Here is a 25816-nt window from a genome sequence, read left to right on the forward strand (position 1 = left end):
CACACAGGACAGTTTGGACTATGGCATATAAAGCATAGTAAGGGGCAATAATAATGGAATGGTATTTGGGGATCAGACTGGGAAGGGCTTTAAATTCCTAAAGGGTTTGTACTTATTCACAAAGGGAGTAGAGGGCCACTGGAAATTCCTGAAGGAAGCTTAGGAGACCTTAGAGATCACTTACTCCAACCTATACCCAAAAAGAAATCCTGAACTATAACATCAGCAACTCATCATTCATCTGCTTGGTCAGGAACACTGGGACTGAAGACCCGAATTCAAATCCATCCTCAGAAACTTACTAGCTGTGTGACTGTGGGTCAATCACTTAACCTCTGTTTGCCTCAGTTTCTTCAACTGTAAAATGGAAATAGAAACAACATGCACCTTGCAGAGTTGTTGTAAATATCAAATGACAATCTGTTTGTAAAGTACTTAGCACAGTCCCTGGTTTGTAGTAAGTGCCATATAAGTGCTTATTCCATTCTAAGCCTTCCCTTCCCTTTTGTACAGCTCTAACATTGAGCCTTAAATTTGCCCTTTTATCAAGTTCCACTCATTGTTCTTGGGTTTGCCCTCTAAGACTAAATAGAAGAAACGTAATCCCCTCAACTGTATGCCAGCCCTTCAAATACTTGTATATAGCTCCCCTAACTATTCTTTTTCCCCTCTGTTCTTTTAACTGATCAGCACCTTTAACTTTCACCACCAGTCTGATTGCCCTATTCTGGATACCTTATTGTTTTATCAATGTCCTGCTTAAATTGTGATTGCCCACAACTTGACACAACGTTTCCGGATGATTCAAGTACAGCATTGTACGGAGGGGCTAACACCTACTTATTCTCTGAAGCCATTTCTCTCAACGCAGCCTCAGATAATGTTCACTTTTGGAGGGGGGGGGAGGCCTACCACATCACACAGCTGATTCAAATTGAGCTTATTGTCCACCAAAGTTCTCATCGTTTCCAAACAACTGCTGTCTAACTATGCCTGCCCCTTCTTGCGCTAGTGAAGTTGAATTTTCAAACCTGTGTAAGGCATTTTTATATTTCTCCCATCAAGTTTCATCTTATTAAATTAAGCCCAATATTTTAAGATCTTTTTGAAACCTATCAGCCAGTATGTTAACTATGCTTCCCAGCTTTGTGTTATCTATAGATTTGATAAACATTCCATATCTGTACCTTTTAAGTCATTGATAAATATACTAAATAATACAAGGCGCAACTCCATACCTGAAGCTGCCAAGTTGATGTTAAATCATTAAGGACTGACTACTCTTTGAGTCCAAGTGACTGAACAGCAGTCCTTCGAGATTAACATTTCCAACCTTGGCTGCTTTGTGAATTTGAAAATTCCCAATTTGGGTACTGGTGGCTCAGTAGAATATAATTCCCTAATAGCTTCTCAGAGGAGATGAGTACTACCATCAGGAGGAGTCTGCAACTGAAAGGACTATGGGGTTATTCCTGGCTATCAAGAAGATCTGAACTTTTTCAGATGCTCAGATAGTCCAGATTTTAAGTGAATGTGAAATAACTTCGGTGATCCTATAAAATTGTCTTTATTTCCCTGGCAATTATAATGGGTGATTTTTTTTTTTATTAGTAGCATAATAAGTCAGAAAGAGCAAGAAAAGTGTGATTCCCACCTCTGTGGGGTCAGGATACTGCCAGGACAAATCTAGCTTCTACTTTCACCAGAGCCAAAGCCTCTTTGGGAAAAGCCTTTCCTATCCTGGTCCACAGGCACCAAATTGTTTTGCTAAAATCTAGGTAAACTAATCTACTGCATTCCCTGGAGCTATCAATCTATTAACTACAACCAAAATAAATAAATAAATAAAATTTGTTTGTTATGACCTCTTGATAAAGCTGTACTGGTACCTTGTAACTACAGCTTCTCCTAGATTTTGACTAGCCATCCCATATTTCTCTTCCCTTCCATAGCCGCGCTTTTAGAAAAAGCAACTCCCACTTTTTTGCTTAAAAAAAAAAGGAAACTCCACCCACCGACTCCAGTTACTTGTCCCTCACTCTTCAACTCTTTGCAATCTGGCTTCTGACCTCATCACTAAATTGAAACTGCTCTCTCCAAAGTTATCACTGATCTCAATTGCCAAATCTTTTCTGTATTCAACACTTTGAGGACCTTCTAAATATTCTAAATATTAGATAAACTCTTCTCCCAAAGTTTTCATGATACGTTCTCAATTCCATTCCTGTCTTCCTGTTCTTTTTCTCAGTCTCCTTTGCTAGATCATCATCCTCATCATTTCATGTAACTATATGTGTACTTCAAGACTTTGTTACAGGCTCTTTTTTCCCCTCTCAGTATATTCTCTGTGTGATTTCTTCAGCTCCCAAGGGTTTGTTGCAACAATGTTGTGAGTTCTGCTGCCATGGGTATGCTCAAGAATTCACCAGTTGATAATGTTTTTGAACTTAAATTTCTAGGACTGTTTTTAGAAGATTTTAAGAGAGAGAAACTGATTGGCAGCTCAAGTGCTGGTTTATTCCTATCTGAAAGAACTATCCCTCTGTTCTTCCATTTCCCCCCTCCCCCCATTGCTCATTACCCTTTCATTGTTATTGTTCCACTCCACTTTTTATGTAAAAGGCAATTTGATGATTATTAATCCTTGTGTGTGTGATTAATGCTGACACAAGTAGAGATTTTGGGAAAAGCTTGGCCTTCAATGAGGCTGAGCCATAGAGGAAAAGGAACAGATAGTAATTGTCTGCCTCAGTGATCCTATCGCTTTTTTGAATTTCCTCTTTCCCACAATGTGGCTTTAAAAAAAAACAAACCAAGCTAACTCTTCTTTTTACCTTTACTCCCCAACCTCAGCTCATTCTGAGTTTTAGTGCTCATGACACTAGTTTTATAGGATCGTGCCATATTCATATTCATCCTTCTTTACCCACCCTTGTTTCTGTCTTGTATATTTATCCTTTTAAAATTTAAGTTGTTTGTTGAATTTCCTCGTGCATCCACACTAGTCTCTTCAGACAACTCCCATTTTCCCTCATCATTGGAATTGTTTCCCTTTGTGTCTTCAAAATTTAATTCTTGAGAGTTTCTCATCCCTATTTGGCTAACCCCCCCCTCACTGAATTTTATTCCATGGAATGCTACCTATACTTTCTATGATGTCTTTAAAATTTATTTGCTTAAAAAAAAATAAAATCGATTCTCTTCAAAACCTAGGGTATGTGTCATGCATGACTTTCCTCTCCCCATCCCAAAATGATAGGATCTTTGCTTGATCTAGATAAAGTTGTCATATCTGCTTTCTTCCCAATGTCTTAGTCTCATTGAAGGCCAAACTTCTCCCCAAATCTCTACTTTTGTTAACATTAATCACATAAATAAGGATTAGTGGTTGTCAGATTATCTTTTACATGAAAAAGGAAGTAAAACTGTAGCAATGAAAAGGATGAAAGAATGATCAATTCTTCTTAATGTTCCCATAATTTCTACCCCAACAACCAGTTCCTCCCTATTAGTGACAATCGGATCCAGAGTAGAATCTCACCTTGTTTGTCCCTTTTTGAAGAATGAAACTATCATTAAATCAAGTTATTTGCTGTTCTGTTATTGGCAGAAAGAGTACTCTAGCATCCATTCTAATTTCCTCATCTATTTTCTCTTTCTGTTCAAGAGTTCTGTAGATAAGCTAATGAAAAAAATTTGCTCTTCCTATGCCTCATCCCTCTGAGTCCTCAATTTCTTTTCTTTTTTGAGAAGAGGTTTTTCTATCTCTTCCAGGATGGACATACAGTAGCTGCTCATGGACCTGATTCCACTATTCTTTGGCAAAGTAGCTTTGACCTGCTCTGTTTCTGAGCTGATCCAAGGCCCTATGGCCCTTGTTATGCAGCTTGGTTGGCCTGTTGTTCTTGGGGTTTACCCTACAAGTATAAGACTTAGTAGGGACACAGATTCAGCTTTAGCCCTACTGCCCCTCAAAACTCCATAGCTCAAGAAAATCACCAAGTTTCAGCCTCTCTCAGCGGTGGAGATTACAGGCATATGTCTCCATACCCAGAACCTTCATACCTACATGCTACCTCACACAATGCCATCTCACCTCTGTTTACTTCTGTTTCTTTTAAATAAGGTATGCCCATCCAGAGTCATATCCTTAAGGGTTAAAATGGTGACTTTTTTATCCTATTGATAAAAATGTGTGTGTATATATATATGTGTGTGTGTGTGTACATATATGTATATGTGTGTATGTAAAACATGGCTAATGATCAACATAAATAAGATCAATCAAGTAGCATAAGCAAGTGGACCTGTGATTTCACTGGTATGGGGATCACCTGAATAAGGAAACACAGTCTACCAATTTATGTTATCAACTTATCTGCAACTTCATAGTCTTATGTGGTAGCTTAGAACACACTGAGAAGTTAAATGACTTGTCCAGGGTCATAGATCAAGCAAGTTTGAGAGATAGGACTTTATCCATTATATCAGAGATGTCCCACCCGCATCCCCTGCCCCCGCCCTCCTGTGGCCCAAACAGATGAAAATGTAATTGGAAAATATCTAACAAAATAAATAAAAATCCAGCGAAACACAGATAACGTTTTAAAACTAAGTTAACATATAGCCTGTATGGATTAGTAGTCCCTATTTCTGTTTGAGACCACTATACTATACCAGGCTATCTCCTACACAAAAACAAACAAACAAAAAGCTTAAATTGTTATTTAGAGAGAAAGAAAATACAGTTTTACTCATCTATTTCTAAAATTAAAAATTTAAACTATAAAATTGTATGTAGTTAGAGCAATGCACATGCTTGTATATTTATACACATATGTATGCACATATACTAATGCCAGGTTCTTTTGGGAGGAGAAGGTGGACTGAAAGAGAAAAAATATGTGTAGGAAAGAGGCAAGAAAAAGGAAGTAGGTAGTTTGTCCCTATTCTGATTTATCTGTGTAGATGGCTTCTTTTTAACCTCCTGCTGTTCACTTGAGCTGTCAGAATAAACTGTCACTACCCAGCAACAGTCAAATTAATAGTCTTCTCTCTACTAAAAACTTGCCTTTCCACTTTTTGTTTTCCAAATTTGGAAATTTAGTTTTGAAGTAAAGATTTAATTTCTCTAAGGACTTCTGGAAGGTTTTGCAGAGTGAAATAATAAATAACAAGAAATTAACCGTTTAATCTGAGGTTGGCATTCAAATCTGATCTGATTCCCCCCTTTAATATGTCATATATAACTTTGTACTTCTCTTATCTCCTTATCATATATTGTTATTTTGTATTCTATATATTTAGTTATGTGTCATAACTTTCAACCAGTCAACTTGTATGATTTTTCTAAAGAAAAATCTAAGGGGCAGAGCTAAGATGTGAGTAAAAGCAGGAACATGCTTGAGCTCTCCTCCAAACCCCTCCAAATACCTGTAAAAAATGACTCTAAACAAATTCTAGAGCAGCAGAACACACAAAAAGACAGAGTTAAAAAAATTACTAGCCAGAGACAAGCTGACAGGAAATGTTTGTTGCATCAGGTTGAGAGAGGAGCTCAGTCCAGTGCAAAACATGCCAGCATAGAGACTTGGCCCCAGCAAACATGGAGTAGGCCTCAGGGGAGTGAATCACTGACAGCTGTGGCAGTTTTCAGTATTCTCAACCCACAAATGCCAAAGACAACTTAGAAAATCAGTAGGAAAGGTCTGTCAGACATGGTTGAGAGAGGAGCAAAGTCTGGCTCCCACCTCAGGACGGTGGCGACAGCAGCTGCTTCTGGGTAGTTCTGGGTGTCAGTTCTGGGGCAAGAAGGACTACTGCATGGTGGAGTTTGTGGCAGCAGTAGAGAGGGAATCCTCCTCACAGTTCCAAGGCAGAAATCAGATCAGAGCACAGGCCAGGAGAGGAATAAACACCTCCACTTGGATCATACTACCTTGGAAGAACTGAAAATTTACAATTCCCTAAAAGTATCTCTGAAAACGGCTGCACAAAACTCCTGAAGCTTGGAACAGTACAACCTCCACACTGGAAGCAGAGTCCTACCTTAACAAAGAGTTAAAAAGTCAAGTAATTGGCTGGGAAAATGAACAAAGAGCAGAAAAAATCTGACTATAGAATCTTACTTTAGTGACAAAAAACATCAAAACATACAACCAGAAGAACACACAATCTGAATTGATCAGTGAGTTCTCTTCCTAGAATGTAAGTTTTGTGGTGGCAGAGATCATGTCTTATCTAAACTTTGTATATTTCCCAGAACCTACAGGCCTCTAGAGTTATTACAAGGATTCTGAAAATCCATAAAATGAGCCAAAATGCCTTCTATATATAGTATACAATATGTCTTACTATTTTTTCAAATGTATGTGGATTGGCAATGTAACCAATTAGGGTACCATGCAGAGATCTGAAACTACACCCTCCATGGTGTAGAAGTTACTATTTTTGTTTTTACTTATTTTTTTAAAAAATATGTTTGCAATAGGGAGACTCAAGAGGGAGAGGGAAGTCAGTCCAAAGGCTATTGTAATAGTACAGGGATTCGGTGATGGATGATCTGAATTAGGTTGGCGGCTGTGTGAGTAGAGAGAAGGGAACATTTAGGAGAGTTGTTGTAAAGGTAGAAATGACAAGATGTGGCAACAGATTGTACATGTGCAGTGATTGAGAGTTGAGGATTTTTTTTTTTTGCTTCCTTTTGATTTTTTGTGTTTATTTAGTATTTAATTTTTTCCCAGTTACATGTAAACAACAGTTTTTTAACATTTGCTTTTAAAATCTTCCTAATCTCTCTCTTCCTCTTTCCCTACCTCACCCCACTGAGAAGGCAAACAATTCCATATAGGTTATATATAGATAGTTATGCAAAACATATCCATAATAGTCATGTTGTGAAAGATACACAGATTTTAAAAACTCAAGAAAAATAAAGAAAATGAAAAAAAATAAAAGTTGCTTCAATCTGTATTCAAACCCTGTCAGCTCCTTCTCTGGGGATGGATAGCATTTTTCATTCTAAGTCCTTCAGAGTTATCATGGTTCGTTGTATTGTTGAGAATAATTAAGTCACTCATAGCAGATCATCTTACAATATTACTGTTACTTTGTACCCAGTACATTTCGCTTTGCATCAACCCATGTGTCTTTCTATTTTTTTTTTCCGAGAGCATTCTGCTCATCATTTCTTATAGTATTCCATCACAATTATGTACCACAGTTTATTCAGGAATTCCTCATTTGATATGCATCTCCTCAATTTTCAATTCATAACCCCCAGAAAAGAGCTGCTATAAATATTTTTTGTATATATAAGTCCTTTTTCCTTTTGTTTTTTTTTTATCTCTTTTGGGACACAGACCTAGTACTGGTACTGCTAGGTCAAAGGATATGCATGGGTTTTTAGCCCTTTGGGCATAGTTCCAAATTGCTCTATAGAAGAGTTTAGTCAATTTAAAACTCTGACAACAGTATATTAATGTCTCATTTTCCCCACACCCCCTCCAACATTTATCATTTACCTTTTCTGTCCCATTATCTAATCTAAGAAGTATGAGGTACTACCTCAGAATTGTTTTAACTTGTATTTCTCCAATCAATAGCGAGTTAGAATATTTTTTCATATGGCTATAGATAGCTTTAATTACTTCTTCTGAGAACTGATTATATCTTTTGATCATTTATCAATTGGGAAATGACTTTCATTTTTATAAATTTAACACAGTTCTCTATGTGTTAGAGAAATGAGGCCTTTATCAGAAAAGCTTGCTTTAAAATTTTTTTTCACGGTTACTATTACTAACTGTATTTCCCTCCATCCTATTCCCTCTACCTCCATTTATTCTCTGTCTTCTTTCACCCTGTCCCTCTTCAAAAGTGTTGTGCCTCTGATTATCCCTTTCCCCATTCTGCCCTCCCTTCTGTCACCCATCCACTTCTCCTATCCCCTTCCCCTTCTTTTTTCCTGTAGGGTAAGATAGATTTCTGTACCCCATTGCCTGTGTATTTTATTTCCCAGTTACACATAAAAACAATTTTTAACATTTGTTTTATAACTTTGAGTTCCAAATTCTCACCCTTCCTACCTCCCTCATTGAAAAGACAAGAAATTCAATTTAGGTTATACATGTAAAAACTTCCATAATAGTCATGTTGTTTTCCTTCACCCTGTCCCTCCTCAAAAGTGTTTCCTTCTGATTACCTCCTCCCCCAACCTGCCCTCACTTCTATTACCTCCTTTCTTTTTTCCCCTTCCCCCCTAACTTTCCTGTAGGGTAAGATAGATTTCCATAGTCAATTGACTGCATATGTTACTACCTCCTTAAACCAAATCTGGCGAGAGTAAGATTTACTCATTCCCTGTTACCTCTCCCTCTTCCCCTCCACTGTAAAAGATTTTTCTCGCCTCTTCTATGTGAGATAATTTATCCCATTCTACTTCTCCCTTTCTCCTTCTCTCAGTGCATTCTTCTCTCTCACCCTCTCATTTTATTTTTTAGATATTCAACTCACCCTGTGCCCTCCAACTACCCTAATAAAGATAATGGTCTCATAAGTTACAAATATCATCTTTCCATGTAGGGATGTAAACAGTTCAACTTTAGTAAGTCCCTTATAATTTCTCTTTCCTGTTTACCTTTTCATGCTTCTCTTGAGTCTTGTATTTAAAAGTCATATTTTCTATTTGGCTCTGGTCTTTTCTCAAAAATGTCTTAAATTCCTCTGCATTATAGAATATCAATTTTTTCCCCTCATGGATTATACTCAGTTTTGCTGCATAAATGAATCTTGGTTTTCATCCTATCTCCTTTAACCTCGGGAATATCATATTCCAAGCCCTCTGACCCCTTAATGAAGAAGCTGCTAAATCTTCTGTTATCTTGATTTTGGTTCCACAATACTTGGAGCTGTTTCTTTCTGGTGGCTTGCAATATTTTCTCCTTGACCTGGAATTTGACTATAATATTCCTGGGAGTTTTTATTTTGGGATCTCTTTCAGGAGGTGATTGGTGGATTCTTTCCCTTTCTATTTTATCTTCTGGTTCTAGAATATTAGGGCAGTATTGCTTGATAATTTCTTACAAGATGATGTCTATGTTCTTTTTTTATCATGGCTTTCAGGTAGTTCAGTAACTTTTAAATTGTCTCTCTTAGATCTATTTTCCAGGTCAGTTGTTTTTGCAATGAGATATTTTACATTGTCTTCTATTTTTTCATCCTTTTGTTTCTGTTTTACAATTTCTTGATTTCTCATGGAGTGATTAGTTTCCATTTGCTCCATTCTCATTTTAAGGAATTATTTTCTTCAGTGAGCTTGTGGACCTCCTTTTCCATTTCACCAATTCTGCTTTTTAAGGCATTCTTCTCCTCATTGGCTTTTTGGACCTTTTTTGCCATTTGGACCTCTTTTTCCATTTTTAGAGCTAGTCTACTTTTTAAGGTGTTATTTTCTTCACTATTTTTTGTTTTTCCTTTACCAAGCTGTTGACTTATTTTTTAAAATGATTTTCTTGCATCACTCTCATTTCTCATCCTACTTTTTCCTCTACCTCTCTTATTTGATTTTCAAAATCTTTTTTTGAGCTCTTCCATTGTCTGAGACCAATTCATATTTTTCTTGGAGGCTGATGTAGGAGCTTTGACTCTGTTGTTTTTTTCTGAGTGTGTGTTTTTGATGCTCCTTGTCACCATAGTAACTTTCAATAGTCAAATTTTTTCCACTGTTTGTTCATTTTCAGCCTATTAGTTGACTTTTACCTGTTTGTTAAAATAGAGCTCTGATGCCAAGGTGGAGGGCACACTGTCCCAAGCTTCAGGGGTAATATTCAGCTGTTTTCAGAAATACTTCTAGAGGCCTGTAAGTTTTCAGTTTTTCCAAGGTGGTATCATCCAAGGGGAGGTGGTTACACCTCTCTTGGCCTGTGTTCTGGTCTGTGAGTGACCACAAGCACTCTTTTCTGCACTTTCCACTGATGTCACAAGCTCTGTTATGCCAGTGCTCCTCCTTGTCTCAGGACTGCCACTCAGATCCAAGTATGTAGGCTGAGAGCTCTGGAAACAGATGCTACCACTACCAATTCAGTCACTCCCAAGACCTACTCCTGGTTTGCTGGGTCTGGGACTGTGTTGGGGCCAGAGATGGACTAAGCTCTTCTCTCAGTCAGGTCTGACAGACCTTTCTTACTGACCTTCTAAATTGTCTTTGGCATTTGTGGGCTGAAAAGTCTGAAAACTGCCTCAGCTGTCAGTGATTCAGTATCCTGAGGCCTGCTCCAGGTTTGCTGGGGTCCAGTCTGTGCTGGTGTGTTTTGCACTGAACTGTGTTCCTCTCTCAGCCTGGTGCAACATACCTTTCCCGTCAACCTTCCAGATTGTCTTGGGCTGGAGATTTTTTTACTCTGTCTTTTTGTGGGTTCTGCTGCTCTACAATTTGTTTAGAGTCATTTTTTACAGGTATTTGGAGGGGTTTGGGGGAGAACTCAGGCAAATCTCCACTTTTACTCTACCATCTTGGCTCCACCCTGGTAAATGAGAGTTGAAGATTGACCCAAATGTTGTGAGCCTGGTTGACTAAGTGGATGGTAGTGGAGAGTTGTTGTCAACTAGGTTGGTGGTTGTGTAAGAGGAAAGAAGGTAGAAATGAAAAGATGTGGCAAAAGATTACATATGTGCAGCAACTGAGAGTTGAGGAAAGAGTTTCAGGGGAAAGATGATTTCTGTGGGAAAGATTTCATGTATACATTTATGTATATAAATAAGACAAGAAGCATTTACTAACCACATAGTATGTGCCAGGCATCGTACTAACACACACAAAAAAGATGAAAATATGTTTTTGTAATATGAGGAAAGGGAATTGAGGTAGCTAACACAAGACTAATAGCAATCTTCTATTCTGAGTTTTACAGTTTGCCAAATAAAAAGGTAAGGAGTAATGCTGTATTAGACTTGAGAAAATTAATTCTTCTCTTTCTACTGAAATGTTTCCTTCTGTGAAAATGGAGATGATGATTCTTGCTTTCTCCCAAACCAGGAATACTGTGAAGATTAATGGTGTTAGTAACAGAGTTTGATCTCCTTTTAAAGACTCCATTAATATAGCTTTGTTTTGCCAACTACCTCACAGATATATAGTACTACTGCACTGCAACCAACCAATACTTAAGATTATAGCAACACATCAGAAAGAATGATGTGGGATGAGGAAATTTTGGTCAGGAGCTATAGGGCTAAATTGCCCTTTCTTCTTCAAAGAGTTCATTATTAGTCTCTAGAGTTGTGAGCCAAAGAACATGTCAGGGGCAAGCTTCACAGAATGTCTCTGGCTCCAGGAAGATTCGCATTTGCCATTAAAACAGTTTGTGTTTGCCTTTCTCAAACTTCTCTGTTTTTCCCTCCAATATATCTCAAAAACCTCTGTCCACCTAAACAGGTATGCAGTGTAATTGGTTCAGTAATTTCTTAGGCAAACAGGAGTTATGTCTCCCGCCACTTTTGCAACACTCAGCATTTGTAGGACTGGCCTTCAGGGAACTTTTCCAGACTTGGGGGGAAATGAGATTAGAGTTAGAATTATTCTTTTTCATGTGTAATGAAAATTACATACATAGTCACCATTCCGGAATGTTGTGTCAATTTCTGGCCATATTATGACTGAAAGATAGAATCCCTTGATTAACTGATTCCAGTTCTTTGAAAAGAGGAGAGAGTTTCTAGATGGTATTTTCTTTGACTCCTTTTTTAGGGTGACAATATGTTATTGCAGTGAAGAGTAGAAAAGAATGATTATTCTATGGCTTGATCCAATGACAGCCTTCCCATAGCTCCCCCCTGTGCAATGTGGGCTAAACTAGGTGGACTTGTAACAGAGGCCACTCACTAGTCGTCTTCACCCCTAGTCTGATGTCTCCATGTATTGAAAGGTCATAAAAGGCTTGTGAATGCTGACAATAAGAAGAGTATCTACCAAACTGTTTTCAACAGCAACAGAAGTGTCAAGATTGGGTTGGCAGCAAGGAAATCATCATCATCAGAAAGAGAGGCTACCAGAAAGAAAATCTAATTTGGCTATTTAGTCAGACAATATCTAGAGCAGAGATGAAATGTGCAGAACTACTAATTAGACATTTTACAACTGTTACATTTTGATGAGTCCTAATGATTAGTCTCTTAGCTAACTATATCTGTAGTTATAATTTAAGTTACTGAATCCTGTTTAAATCATTTTGTTAATTCACACTGCAATTTAACATTGTTTTCTGTATTAGAATAAACAAACTATTTCCTACTTTGTTCATTTTGTGTAGTAGGTATTTCTCTTTTTGAGAAGCCCATGGGATTTTAACCTTTTTTATATATTGGGTGGTTTGAAGTCTGTGGACTCTCCAAAATAGTGTTTTTAAATGCATAAAATAAAATACAAAGGAAACCAATTACATTGAAATACATTTTTTTTTTAAAGTTGCGACTTCAAGTTAAAAACCACTATCTTATATTTTTGAGGCATGATTATTACTATAACTAGCAACTTTCCCTGGGAGTGCCAGAGTGGGAGTAATGAACCAATGACAATGAGAATAGGGAGTCTGAAACCCTAAGGAGATATCTAGTTTCCCCAAAATTGAACCTGCACAAACCATGATGGCTGGATAGAGGACAAGGAGTGGTGTAAATTTGCCAGCCCTATGAGTATAATCCAATGGCCTTAGTCCAACAGTGCCTCTTTATGTTATATGAGATACATAGAAATGTAGGACCTTATATAATAGGGCTGAGGAAAGAAGAGTTTCTCAGTTCCTGAAGTGATGAAATTCAGGAAGTTATTAGTGCAAAGATGGGAATGGGGCCACCTCTTGTCAAAAAAAAAAAAAGAATTATACATTCTCTCTTGACTTCCATGAATCCTAATGTTTTCTTTGCTGAACAATTCAAATAAACATTAGAAGGTATTAGTCTTCCTTGGAGGTATTAGTGTTATTAAATTAAAATTATCTGTTTTCTTGTTTGTTAAGTCCTCTTTAAAAAAACAACACCTTGCTAATGAAAGCTAATATCCCATGGTGTTTATTACTGTAAGTAGACAAACATTATAGTGTAAATGGATTAACACAGAATCTAAGAACATTCAACAAGAGTTATTTCCTGCCCTAAATGAGTCAGATTCAATATGTATCAAATGGAGCTCATTACCTTTCTTCCTAAACCTACTCTTATTCTCCTAATTCTATTTTTCTTTGGAGGGCCACACCATCCTTCCAGTCACCAAGGTCCCCAACCTCAAAGGCAATCCCAATTCGTCCTCCTTTCTCAACCTCTGTTGTCTAATGAGTTGTCAATTCTACCACCAGGTCTTTTGCATCCATTTCTTCTCTTAACTTACAAAGCAGCCAGGCTTTTATAACCTTGGTCTAAACTATTATTATAGTCTACTTCCAGTCTTTCTCCTCTCCTATCCATTCTTGACACAGGATCCAAATTGATATCACTAAAGCATAGATTTTATTGTTAGTTTCCCCTTCAAGAAGCTTCAGTGGCGAGAGGATTCTGGGAAGATGGCAAAGTAGGTCAGAAAATTTGAAACTCTCAAGATTTTCCCCCACAAAAAAAGATAAAATTGCACCTTTGGGCAAACAAAGTGCAGGTAAAAATAAATAAGAATAGGAGCACAACTGGGGTCTTTCTGGGACAATTTGAGAAAATCAGAAGAAAAATCCCACAAGAGGTTTGATTCCTTTGAAAAGTAAACACCTCCAGGCTAGGGTCTGCTTTAACAACCAGTGGCAATCCCTGGGGTTAGTTGATTTAAGAGATTGCCTCAGCCCCAGCCACAGGAACTTTTATTCCAGGGATAGTCAGGGGAGTTGGGCAATTGAACCCGGGAAGATCAAAGGAACCTCTACTGAACAAGAAATGCCAGACCCAGCTGTGCTGTGAAGAGTGGGGGGTGGGAGGGTTGGAAAAAGGAACCAGCACACACCCGGTGAGTGCAGAAGCAGTGGGGCAGAAAGCCCCTGACTGTGGGCACTTACAGGAGATTGGAGGTTTGGCTTTAGTTCCAAGCTAGAGGGGAGAACTGAAGATCTGGAGCAAGAGGCACCATTTCCCATACCCTGGGGCTAGAGTTGATTACAAAATTAAAGTTATTACCACAAACAAAAAATGCACAGGCAAAGGAGAAGAATCCAATCATAGAAAGGTATTATAGGAATAGAAAAGACTGGAGTTCAGCTTCAAAGGAGGATATTGAAGTAAAGAAACCCCCATCAAATGGTCACCTGACCAAAAAGAATTCATAGAAGATCTTTAAAAAGACTTTAGAAATCAAATTACCGAGATGGAGTAGAAACTAAAAAAAAAAAAAAAAAAAAAAAAGAATAATCCAAGAAAAACAAGATTATGAAAGGAAAATCCACCAATTAGAAAAAGAGATCCAGAATCTTAAAGAAGAAAATGACACCTTGAATATTAGAATTGAGCAAGATGAAGCCAGCAGAAATTATGAGAGACCAAGAAATAATTGAACAAAATATGAATAATGGAAAAATAGAAGAGAAAGTGAAACATAAGAAAACCAAAAGACTTAGAGAATAGATCAAGAAGAGAAAACAAAAAAATAATCAGACTAACTGAAAGTTATGATCAAAAAAAGAACCTTGATACAATAATACAAGAAATAATTAAAGAAAATTGTTCTGAAGCATTAGAACAAGGGGGGAAAGGAGAAATAGAAAAAAAAATCCATTGATCATCACTTAAAAGAGATCCTATGAGGAAAACTCATAGGAAAATCATAGTCAAATTCTGACATCCCCAGCTCAAGGATAAAACATTAAAAGCATCAGTATTAAAACAATTTAGATATGATGGTGCCACAGTTAGAATCACACAAGACCTAGTAGCTGAGACATTAAAGGACCACAGATCTTAGGACACTACATATCGAATAGCAAAAGAACTGAGGCTCCTGCCAAAAATATCACACGCTGCAAAGTTAACCATTATCCTGAATGAAAAGAAAATGGACATTTGATCAACTGTTGGACTTTCAAGACTTTGTTTTAAAAAACTGAACTTAATAGGAGATTTGACATACAAGAGCAAAGAGAAATATAAGGTACACACCAAAGACTAATTACAAAGAATTCATAAAGATAGACTGTTTACTTTTTATATATGTAAAGTGTAAAACATGTCTAAATTTCTTATTTATCATTGGATAACTCATAAGAAAGATTGGGGTAAACTTGAGTGTATGAATTTAAAAAGTAAAACCATTTAGGAACAGCTGAAAAGAGTAATTATTTTATACAAATGAAGTGCAAGAGATAAAATTGATGCAGAAGAATTACATCGGGGAGGAGGACTGGTAGTTCTGGCAACCTACTTTCACTGGGAATGGGTTTAAGAGAGAACAATACATATATACTTAGAAGAGTATAAGTCTTCTAAATTCAGAAGAAATAAAGTAGTAGCGGCATGGGGAGGGAGGAGAGGACAAGAGAGGAAACTGTAGAGGACAGGGTGAGGGAATACACAAAAGAGGGATATAGAAGGGTCTTTTGATTTATGGGAGTGGGAGGATAGGAGAGGGATCCTTGGAGGGGAGTAGGCAAGTAATAGGAGGGCAAGGTAGTGGGTAGAAGTAAAGGAGAGGAGGCAAGAGGGATAGGAAACAAGAGATATGCACAAACATAAAAACAAAGATCAGGAGTAGAATTTGTTTGGGAAAGTATATGTCTCTGTATGTACGCATATATGTATTTATGTGTGTATATGTCTATAACCATAGAGAAACATATCCAAACTTAATTGTAGCCTTCTTGGGGGTGGGGGCAAGAACAAAGTAAAAAAGTGCATGACAGAGAACAAAAGAAAACTTACAACGAAGCAAAGAAAAGATGGACAGTTGTCAACACAACATGTATTATTTATCATACAGCCTTTCTTGAAAGGAAAATTTATTGATATATATTTTGAATCCTCTCATGTTCTGCTATGCACATGACTTGCTTTTTTTCTTTCTTATTTTGTATTAAGTTCCAATATTTAAGTTTATGATATGTTTTTGTTTCTTCTTGCTATTCTGTGTTTGTGTTCTGGCCCTTGAGTCTAAAAAAAAATAAAAAGGAGCTTCAGTGGCACCCTATTGCCTGTAGGAGAAAATACAAACCGCTTAACTTGGTATTTAAAACCCTTTATAGTCTATCTCAGGCCTAGGTTTCCAGGCTGATTACATATTAGTCCCTCTCACATATTAGTTGCCTTTACCTACCTTATGTTCTAGTCAGACTGACTCTACTTACTATGTCCCTTTTTTCTTCTTGGTACCTTCTACATAAGACCTTTCATGATCCCCCCAATTGTTAATATTCTTCACCACTATTCCTTAGCATAGACTTTATATTTAAGCTATGTACATGTTGAAATCTTAAGAATATATTCTCCTTGAGGAAAGAGACTTCTCTTTTTGTCTTTTCATTCCCCAGCCTAGAATATTGCTTTGCATATGGTAGATGCTTAAAAAACACTAAGTGAGTTGACTTAAATATCTATGATGAATTGTCAGGTCTTAGCTTATTATTCAATTACATTCAAGGAAACACAAGGATTATGCATATTAAGGGAATTTCTGATTTAGAATTATAAAATGATAGAACAAGAAGGGTCTTTAGAGAGCATCTTCCAACCCCTCATTTTTCACATGAGGAAAATGAGGCATCAGTTCAGTCCTTTGTTTTTCAGTCATGTCTAACTTTTCATGACCCCATTTGGGGTTTTCTTGGGCAAAAATACTGAAATGGTTTGCCATTTCCTTCTCCAACTCATTTTACAGATAAAAAACAAGCAGAATTATGCGACTTGCCTAGGATCACAGAGCTAATAAGTGTCTGAGGTCATATTTGAACTTAGGAAGATGAATTCTTCTGACCCCAGGCCCAGTGCTCTATCCACTGTACCACCTAGCTACCCTAGGTATTGAGATGTTAAAATACTGTGGGAAACAAGGAAGAAGTTCTGTTTCCATAGCTTTGGGTGAAAGTTAATCAGAATTGTGACCTAGCAGAGTCAGGTAAAAAAGGTCAGAAACTTGTGCGCAGGCTTGAGGACCTGTTTTGAGGGAAAACCTTTCAGAAAGGAGAATATGAAGTCATTTTAAGGAGCCACCTAAAAATCCAACTGCACTTGTCAATGGCGTACAGTGGGAGTGTCAAAGAACAAACTTTAAAAAACATACCCTCACTTCTGTATCTCTCCTTTCCCTCCCTCTCTCTCTTTCTGTCTCTGTTTCTCTGTCTCTGTCTGTCTGTCTCTCTCTTTCTGAAAAAGGGTGGAATTCACCTTGGCCAAGGTGTTCAGTTCCTCTGAACCCTATTTGAATAAATTTCCTTGATACCTTTTTGTATGTCAAGCACATTTGTAACAATGCCTAGAGGTAGAACCATGACTGAACCTAGACCTCCAACTTTACAGTGCAGGAGATTACAACCCAGTATTCTGTTCTATTCTCATTCTTGATAGGAAAGCCAGATTCTTTGGAATGAAGGATGGTTATTCCTCATTCCTATGATGATTCTCACTTGTGATACCAAAGAACCTTATAATCCATAGAGGGCAAACTTTACATGTGCTCATTCGTTCATCAAACATTATTTGAGAAAAAGGCACCAAACCTTCCAAGAGCGTAAAAAGAAAAGGATGGAAGATTATGGTCCTCTGGGGAGGGCACAGTGTGGTGGAGTAGAATACAGGGCTTAGTCAGGAAATACTTGGGTTCAGATCCCATCCCTAACACTTGTTACCTATGTGACTCTTGGCAACTTGACACTTAAATGTACTAATCTTCAATTTCCTTATTTGTAAAATAAGGATAATACTACCTATATTATCTATCTCACAAAATTATGACATAAAAATTTATACACACACACCAAATCTATTGCAAATCTATTTAAACATTCATTATTTATTGTTATTGTTGTAATAATATGCTGAATTGAATGCTGAACTGAAAATTGGAAGAACTGATTTCGAACTCTAGCTGTCAATCATTAGCTTGTATGACCTTGAACAGTTCATTTCATCTATTTGGGTCTTAGTTTTTCTTGTGTCTGCAATGGTGGGGGTGGAAGGGGAGGAGGGAACTGGATCATCTTTAAGGTTTCATCCTGCTCCAATATTCTTTGATTCTAAGAATATATCTGTCTTGTGGGATACCATTACTAACTGCTGATTCTCCTGATCCATTTCCCAGCTAGCAAAAAGGAAATTCATGTCTATTTTAGTAAGGTGCTGGAAATATCCATTCATGTTGTGCAACAGATTACATATACTCAATCACATTTCCTGGAACTAGAACAATACTGTTCCCTTAACATTAATACATACCCTTCAGGCCTGGCCATGAGTCATTAACCTCAGCAGAGACTGTATAAGAACGGTTTGTAGACTTTGGCAATTGCCACACTTTAGGGAGAATAATAACTAGATAACCTGGAAATGACCCTGGTTATCTTGTCACTGTTTACATTTTTGCTGATAATGCTAACCCATGATCTTCTATAAAATTGTACTAGTTACTTGATGCTGGTGACACTGTCTTTTCTTTTCCTTTCAAATCTTTGATACTTTATCTTTAGTTCTTTTATAATGAGTTTACAAATTGGTTGTAAAAATAAATTAGCCATAGTAAAATTAATCATCCAAGATTTCCATTTCCTCAAACATTTATTGAATACCTGCAATGTTTAGAGAACACTGTGTTGGGCACTGAGGAAGAAGAGTTTAAGGTACTGTGTACTAAAGGATAAGCAAAAGTAAGAAGGAATACGCATTGTTTATACTTATATAACATCTCTTAATGCCTGATTCCTTTCTATAATATTCCTCACAAGCTATTTGTAGGTTTAGGAAACTTCTTTCCTTTCCTATCCCCTTTCAGAGTCATTCCTTCACTCTTTTAAGGTAAACTTTTATACATGAGGAATGCCTAGGCTGGTGAAACACACATACACTTATCACTTTCATATCCTTTGGCCTTCTGTTAGTGAATAGCATAGTCTAATAAAGATCCAGCAATTCAACAACTCTGGCAGCTGTCCAGCTCCTGCTTCGACATCCTAACTGAAGACCATAGTGATATAATGGATAGAGTGCTGGATTTGGAGCCAGGAACGTCTGAGTTTGGGATAAATTTACTTGCTGTGTGACCCTAAATAAAGTAACTTACCTTATCTGATCTCCAATTTCCTCATATGTAAAACAGGGATAATAATAGCAGCTATCTATAGGATAGGTGAGGATTAGGATGTGGTGGAGGATTAGATGAGATAATGTACATATACACTTGCAAACTTTGAGGTACTATATAAAATACAGACATCAGTTATTGTTACCTCAGTTTTGAATCCCCAGAGGCAATAGCTCTCTGCTTCTTCCTAAACTAAGACTCTTCAGTCTGTGTTACAAAACCCTAAACTACCTCCTCCTTCAGAAATACACTTACCCTACTCTCCACCTACCTTGGGCTGATAAGAAGTTTGGAGCTAACTTGAGGTATCTCCAAATTCTGCTTTAAATAGTGGAATAATTGCAGGTCATTTGCCTTTTGAGGTTTCGACAGAGCTTCAATCTTCTCCTCAATCACTTTACTATGAAGTTCCTTTTGGGAAAACAATAATTAGCTAAATACTTAGTTACTTCTTTCAACCCAGTTCCTAACTACTCATTGCCCTCTACTCCAGGATTGCCAACAAACTGATTAATTCCAGCACAGGCTCAGAGAAGCGGGCTATTATTTATTCCTCATTCACAAAGAAGAAATGAACCACACAGAAGATGGGATTTGTTCAAAATTATTCAATGACCACACAGTGAAAACAGAAACAGAACCCTTTTGATTCTCAATTAATTCTCATTAAATTGCTTCATCTCCCATAAGGAAGTACTTCTCTCTTTATTATCTGGGGATAGTAATCTGCATAATCAGCAGATATTGTTTTACGGATGAATCCATTGCAACTCACCAGGTTACCTACTAGGGTCTGGGAGAAGGGATCATAGCATCGTAGATTTAGAGTGTAAAGGTACCTCAGAGGTAATCTCCTCAGAGTCTCTCAGTTTATAGATGAGGAAACTTAAGGACCCAGGAAGCTGTGTCTTGCCCTATATCACACAAGTAAATAAGGGCAGAGCAAGGATTAGAACCTATGTCTTCTGATGCCAAATCTAGTGTTCTTTCCACATCCTTCTACTCCTAGAAGGAGAAGGATATGGGAAAAAGAAAGGATCTCAAAAAAGACACTTAGTAGAGTTCCTATAGATGGAAACTGGGGATGAGGACATTGGGACTGGGAAGCATGCCAAAAGGATAAAGTTCTCTAAAGGCAAGATTTGTCTACTTTACAGTTTTATACAGGGCCATTCTCAGACTGGCCTCTTTGGAGGTTACTTTTCCCTCTTGTACAGTGGGTAATTTTACTTTTTTTTTAGATAAAAGGCAGGAGTCAAGATCAATTGCTACTAGGTCAAAGCTTATTCTGTTTTCATTCAATGTGAGGTTCATCAGCAAATAATTTGAAGACACCCTGTTAACTTTAAATTTGTACCCCTTGTCCAAAGTCAGGAGAGTTGGTACCTGAATATCATCGGTTTCCTCTTGAAAAGTAACCTGTTCCTTGTTCCTCTGAAGCCTTTCCTAGTGAAAGAAAGAGTCTCTTGGTGAAAAAATCAAGTGGAGGTTAAATATCAATCTTCTCCATACACTATGAAATTCCCACAGTACCAAGTGCCAGTATGGATGCCCCTGCAGCTGTTCTATGAATGGTTTGTTTGTTTTTTTGTAAATTGATGATAATAATGCATTAGAATAATTTCAAATGTCAAAATTAAATGAATGAAATTTGATTTCTTTGAATTAGGAGATTATAGCAGATTCTAATTATTTGGTGCATCCAAGGCATCTCTAATAACCTTTCAATAACTCAACCACACACTACTGTCTACTAACACATTGTGGAGTCATAATGATTGAGACAGACCCTAACACTTCACCCTGGATCAGACATCCCAGAAGCTTATAGAGTCACTGAAGTGCAATATATAAGAGAGAACAAGGTCTGCAGGAAAAACTCACATCCATTCGGGAGCTCACCTTAACCTCTACTTTTTGTGTTTCATTTCGTCTTACTGAAGCAGTCAGATTCCCTCTGAAGTTATTTTCTGACAGCCAGGCTGCTAACACTAAGAAAGGTCTCACTACCTTTACTTTCTCTGCATATGATGTGTCCCTTCAGTTCTTCCTAGGTGGTGAGGGGATTAGGGAGCCTAGGATAAAAAGCTAAAAGGAAACCCAGGAAAGGGGTGCAGTCTGTGGCATAGACACTGTATATACATAGACACAGGGAAGATGATAAATCTGATAACCAACAAGATAACCAAACATTACCTATCTGCCTACCCAAGGTGATCCTGTCTCCCAGCTTCATGCTTCTAGCTGTGCTGTATTAAAAGGCTTGAGAATTCTGATCAGCATATAATACACTTGCCTTTAACGCCTGCATTTCTGCCTTGCCTTTTAGTAGCATTGCTTTCTGTTGCATACGATAATCATCTTCAATTGCCTGCTGATGGAATTAAAAAAAAAAAACCAGACAATTTACATTGGTGATTTGGAAGTGTGGAAAGATGGGTTTAGGGTTTCAGTTTTTCTGTGGGAAGATACTTTCTCTCTGTCCAACATCACTCCCAAGGAGAGCCCTGGATGAAAAAGTTTCTTCCATATTTGTCTCTCTTTTTCCTAGGAAGAAATGCAGGAGTGGAATACTCAAAAGCTAGGGAATATGAGCCAGCTTCTTCTTTTGAAAATCATTGGAAAATTCTGAATGAGCTAGGGCCTATTAAAGAAAATGTCCTCACATGTCTTGAGTGCTTTCCGTCTAAGGACCTCAGGAGTCAAATTCTGTTAACAATTAATGGAGCCTAGTGCTCCATATCTGTGACCTAGTCTTAAAGGCATCCAATTTTTTTTTCTTTTTGTGGAAAAACAGAATGAAAAAGTATTAAAAAAGTCAAAACCAACAAAGGCATATGTCATTTCTGGCCAGAGGATTATTATATGAAGCCCATGAAAACTTCCTTTCTTCAGGGACAACATTAGTGTTCCTTTTTGCACTCCCCCAATGCCTGGTATAGAATTGAGACTAAATAAGGAAGGAAATAAGCATTTATTAAGCAAGTGGTAGTCCCCATGAAGCACTGTACATACATTATCTCATTTAACACAATAATTCTACTATTATCCCTATTTTATATTTGAGGAAACTGAGACAGATGGAGGCTAAGTGACTTGCCTGGGATCACACAGCTAGTAAGTGTCTAAGGTCAGATTCGAACTCAGGTCTTTCTAACTGCAAAGCGTAGCGCTCTATCCATTGTGCCACCTAGCTACTATTGCTTATTTATGATTATTGAACACTAGATATTAACTAAAATCTAACTTTATTGTACCAAACGTCTCAAGGATAAAAAGTCTCTTTAATGGTGGTGATGGGGTTGAGTTTACCATGATTTCAGGGGGTCCTGGACTTTTTTACTCTAGTTTTCTTACCTTGTTCGACAGCAACTCCATTTCTCTTCGAAGCAACTTGTTTTTTTTTTCCTGTGGAGAAAGATGAATTTTTTTGTTCTGCCACATATACTAGAAATGAGATGGGAAGGGACACTAAAGGGTAAGGAAAGGGGGTCGGGAAGGGAGGGTGGAGCCTGGAGGCTAGTTATTAAAGGAAGGCAATGTTCTGTCAAATATTCCAGAAAAGTAAGAGATGAGTTTTATAATTTAAAGAAAAAATTACGCAGTTACTAGACTAGAAATCTTTTTAAAAGGGTAATAGTAATGACAAATGATTAAAAAATAAAACAAATGCCTTTCAGCTTCCTCTGTCTTTTGATCTGTTGGAGGTAGGGTGGTGCAGTCATTTCTATAGCACTTTAAATCACATGTCTCTTTTATAATATATATATTTTTTAAATAAAGCCCCTTTGTATTGCTGATTCTTTTTTCATTGCCTTAAGGGCTGATTTCTAATAGTGAAACCCGTTTTTTCCCCCAGGGAAATTTCCTACTTGTGCTGAGTTGTGAAGGACAAATATGTTTGTGGCCTAGGAAATCACAAAGAAAATCAAAAAAGTTGTATTCTTGACACCCTTCACCTCATATCTATATCTGTCCTATCTGGGTCACCAGGAGCTTTTTCTGTGCTCACAACAGTGTTATAAGGATGTGTGTGTGTGTGTGTATGTGTGAGAAACATTATCTGCTACAATCATGTTGTAAATATGTTATAAATGTCACAGCCCGGGTGTGCCATAAATCTGCCTCCATAACTGGTTCATGTGAACCCTCCAATCCCTGACCAAAATACTATTTTGCAACCCCAAGTCCTCTTACCAGGTTCTGTTTTAACTCTTCTGCTTCTTCTATCATCTCCAGAACTATGGTATCATCAGAATCACCCCCCTTTCCTGCCATGATCTGCCTCATGATCTGTAGACTGTAACGTAGGGAAAAGGCATCAAGTGTAAACATTCTCTGCACGAAAGAGAAAATTTAGCTACTGGGTCCTGAGAGCTCCCCTGCAAAAGGAGTGGTATCAAAGCTTGATTATTAGGAGAACTTTGGGACACCTCTGGAAACAATCAGTTCTCCATAATTAATGAGATTTCTGCCCTAGTTCATATATTCACTTCCCAAATATTCATCCCCTTGAGTCTACTTGTTCTTTCTTGATTAGATCTGGGATTTCATTAGGGTGAGCAACATGTTTGGAAATTCCCACCACAAATGCAGATCGTCAATCTGTAACTTGCAGCTTTAGAGCAACAATTCCTAACCCTAAATGCATGTATCACTTTGTTAGCAGTCTGGGGAAGCCTATGGACTCTTTCTTAACATAAATTCCTAACTGCAAGAAATAAAATGCATAGGATTAAAAATGAAACCAATTATGTTGAAATAATTATATAATTTTTTCCCATCTAAATTCTAGGACCCCTTGATATCTAACCTCATTTTAGAATGTTGCCTGAGACCACTGAGAGATTAAGTGCCTTTTGTCATATAGTTAGTATGTCAGAAACTAGACTGACTTTCTTCTTTTGGAGGCAATCAAGATGAAGTGACTGGCCCAGGGTCACACAACTAGCAAATGTCTGAGGCCACATTTGAACTCAGGTTCTCCTTACTCCAGGGCTGGTTCTCCATCCACTGTGCCACCTAACTGTCCCTCAGAAACTAAACTTGAAACCTGGTCTTTCTTACTCCCCATTGTTGGTCTCCTATCCACAATGCCATGATTTATCTCAGATTTCTCCTTGGTATGCAAGATAAATGAGAATGCGACTGCCAGCTTGTCCCACTACACAGAAGGGTCAGCCTGCGTTCTTGGGTCCATAACTCTGCTTGCCGTAAAGTGAAAAATATCTAGGCCTTAGAAAAGGTCAACTAGGTGACTCAGTGGGCCTGGAGTCAGGAAGACCTGAGTTCAAATTGCTCCTCAGACATTCACTAGTTGTGTGACCCTGGGCAATTCACTTACCCTCTGTTTGCCTTAATCTACTGGAAAAGTAAATGGCAAACCACCCCAGTATCTTTGCCAAGAAAACCACATACGGGGTCACAAAGAATTTGCCATGAATGAATAACAAGAAAGCTTATGTACAAATAAGCTTCTGAAAAGAACTTTTTTCCTTCCCCACTTTAGATGATTCTTTCTTTAGAAAGGCTTCAGCCTGGGGAATACCTGCTTCAATCACTTAGGATATTTCTGGCCAAGACAGGAACATGCCCCTCACCTAAACTTCTTTTTCATAAAGTTATATCAGAGTGCCAAAGAATCCTTCTGTACCTTTATGCCAGCTCTCAGGGAACTGGATCCATTGATAACTTTTTGAACTTATTGGAAGAAGCACCAAAGCCCCTTTCTCCACGCCTGGGCCATTTTGTTTGTGATAATTTTGTTATCCACACTTCCTCTTTAAAAAGAAAGCACTCCCCACCCTGTGATTTCAAAGATTCTCCAGGCTTTCTGCTTTTGTGACCCTCAGGTCATTTTTTTTTTTTTTTACCTTTTTTGTTTTTCCTCTAAATTGATCATTAAGTTCTGGAGTAAGGTGCCATTCTTCTCTTCCAGGGGTTTCAGCATCTCCAACAACTCCCGTTTTCTTGTTTTTAAGTCCTCATTTAATTCCCTTAGGTAACTGTCCTGTGTTCTTGGATTCCTGCAGAAGATACCATTGATATTGGTCTTTCACTTGGGAAAAGATAGAGACAACTTCTCTGTCCCCCTCCCCCCTTTGCCTAACACCAAAGATTCACCTTATTCGAGACTTTAAGTAAGAAGTGGAAGAGTTTGTGCCACTGGTCATCTTAAAAGTGTAGTTCCGTTCAACCCTGGAAACTGAAAGGGCTTCTTCAAAATCTGTTCCTTTTTTCTCTACTAGTTAATGCATCTTCTCTTTAATGTTCCTGCTCTTTGCCCTTTGCTGTCCTGGACTTGTTAGATATATAGCTTGAGGTCACAATGCACTGAAGGCAACAATGCCAACAGTTCTGTTTAGGAGCTTTAGAGTTACTTGCAGCTTGTTCCCTGGAGATGTCCTACATACATTTGATCAGTCCATTCCCTAAATAGATATCTTAGGATCAAATAAATATCCACAAATTTCTATCCTTTCCATCAAATCCTTAGAGTATCTTCATATATCTCTAGTTATGGACTATTTTCAAATAAGACATTTTGACTCCAATTATAATGTAAGC

The 25816-nt window shown here is 37.7% G+C and overlaps 1 protein-coding gene across 4 annotated transcripts in view; it reads right to left on the bottom strand.

Moving 5' to 3' along the window:
• Nucleotides 1-25547, bottom strand: part of CCDC196 (coiled-coil domain containing 196) — a 34505-nt gene extending 8958 nt beyond the window's left edge. For 3 of the 4 annotated variants that reach the window (XM_072629573.1, XM_072629572.1, XM_072629574.1), the window contains exons 1-7: nucleotides 25373-25547; nucleotides 25123-25275; nucleotides 23447-23549; nucleotides 22607-22657; nucleotides 21546-21623; nucleotides 20636-20695; nucleotides 19521-19660 (exon numbers count right to left, since the gene is read on the bottom strand). In XM_072629573.1, coding sequence (XP_072485674.1) covers nucleotides 19521-19660; nucleotides 20636-20695; nucleotides 21546-21623; nucleotides 22607-22657; nucleotides 23447-23549; nucleotides 25123-25275; nucleotides 25373-25422 — 635 coding nt within the window. In that variant the 5' untranslated portion in view covers nucleotides 25423-25547. Of the gene's footprint in view, nucleotides 1-15972; nucleotides 16111-19520; nucleotides 19661-20635; nucleotides 20696-21545; nucleotides 21624-22606; nucleotides 22658-23446; nucleotides 23550-25122; nucleotides 25276-25372 lie in introns of those variants that run through there. The other variant, XM_072629575.1, reaches the window with a different exon arrangement.
• Between the last annotated feature and the right edge of the window lie 269 nt (nucleotides 25548-25816).

This window comes from Notamacropus eugenii, chromosome 1, assembly GCF_028372415.1.
Source record: "Notamacropus eugenii isolate mMacEug1 chromosome 1, mMacEug1.pri_v2, whole genome shotgun sequence".
Taxonomy (NCBI): Eukaryota; Metazoa; Chordata; class Mammalia; order Diprotodontia; family Macropodidae; genus Notamacropus; species Notamacropus eugenii.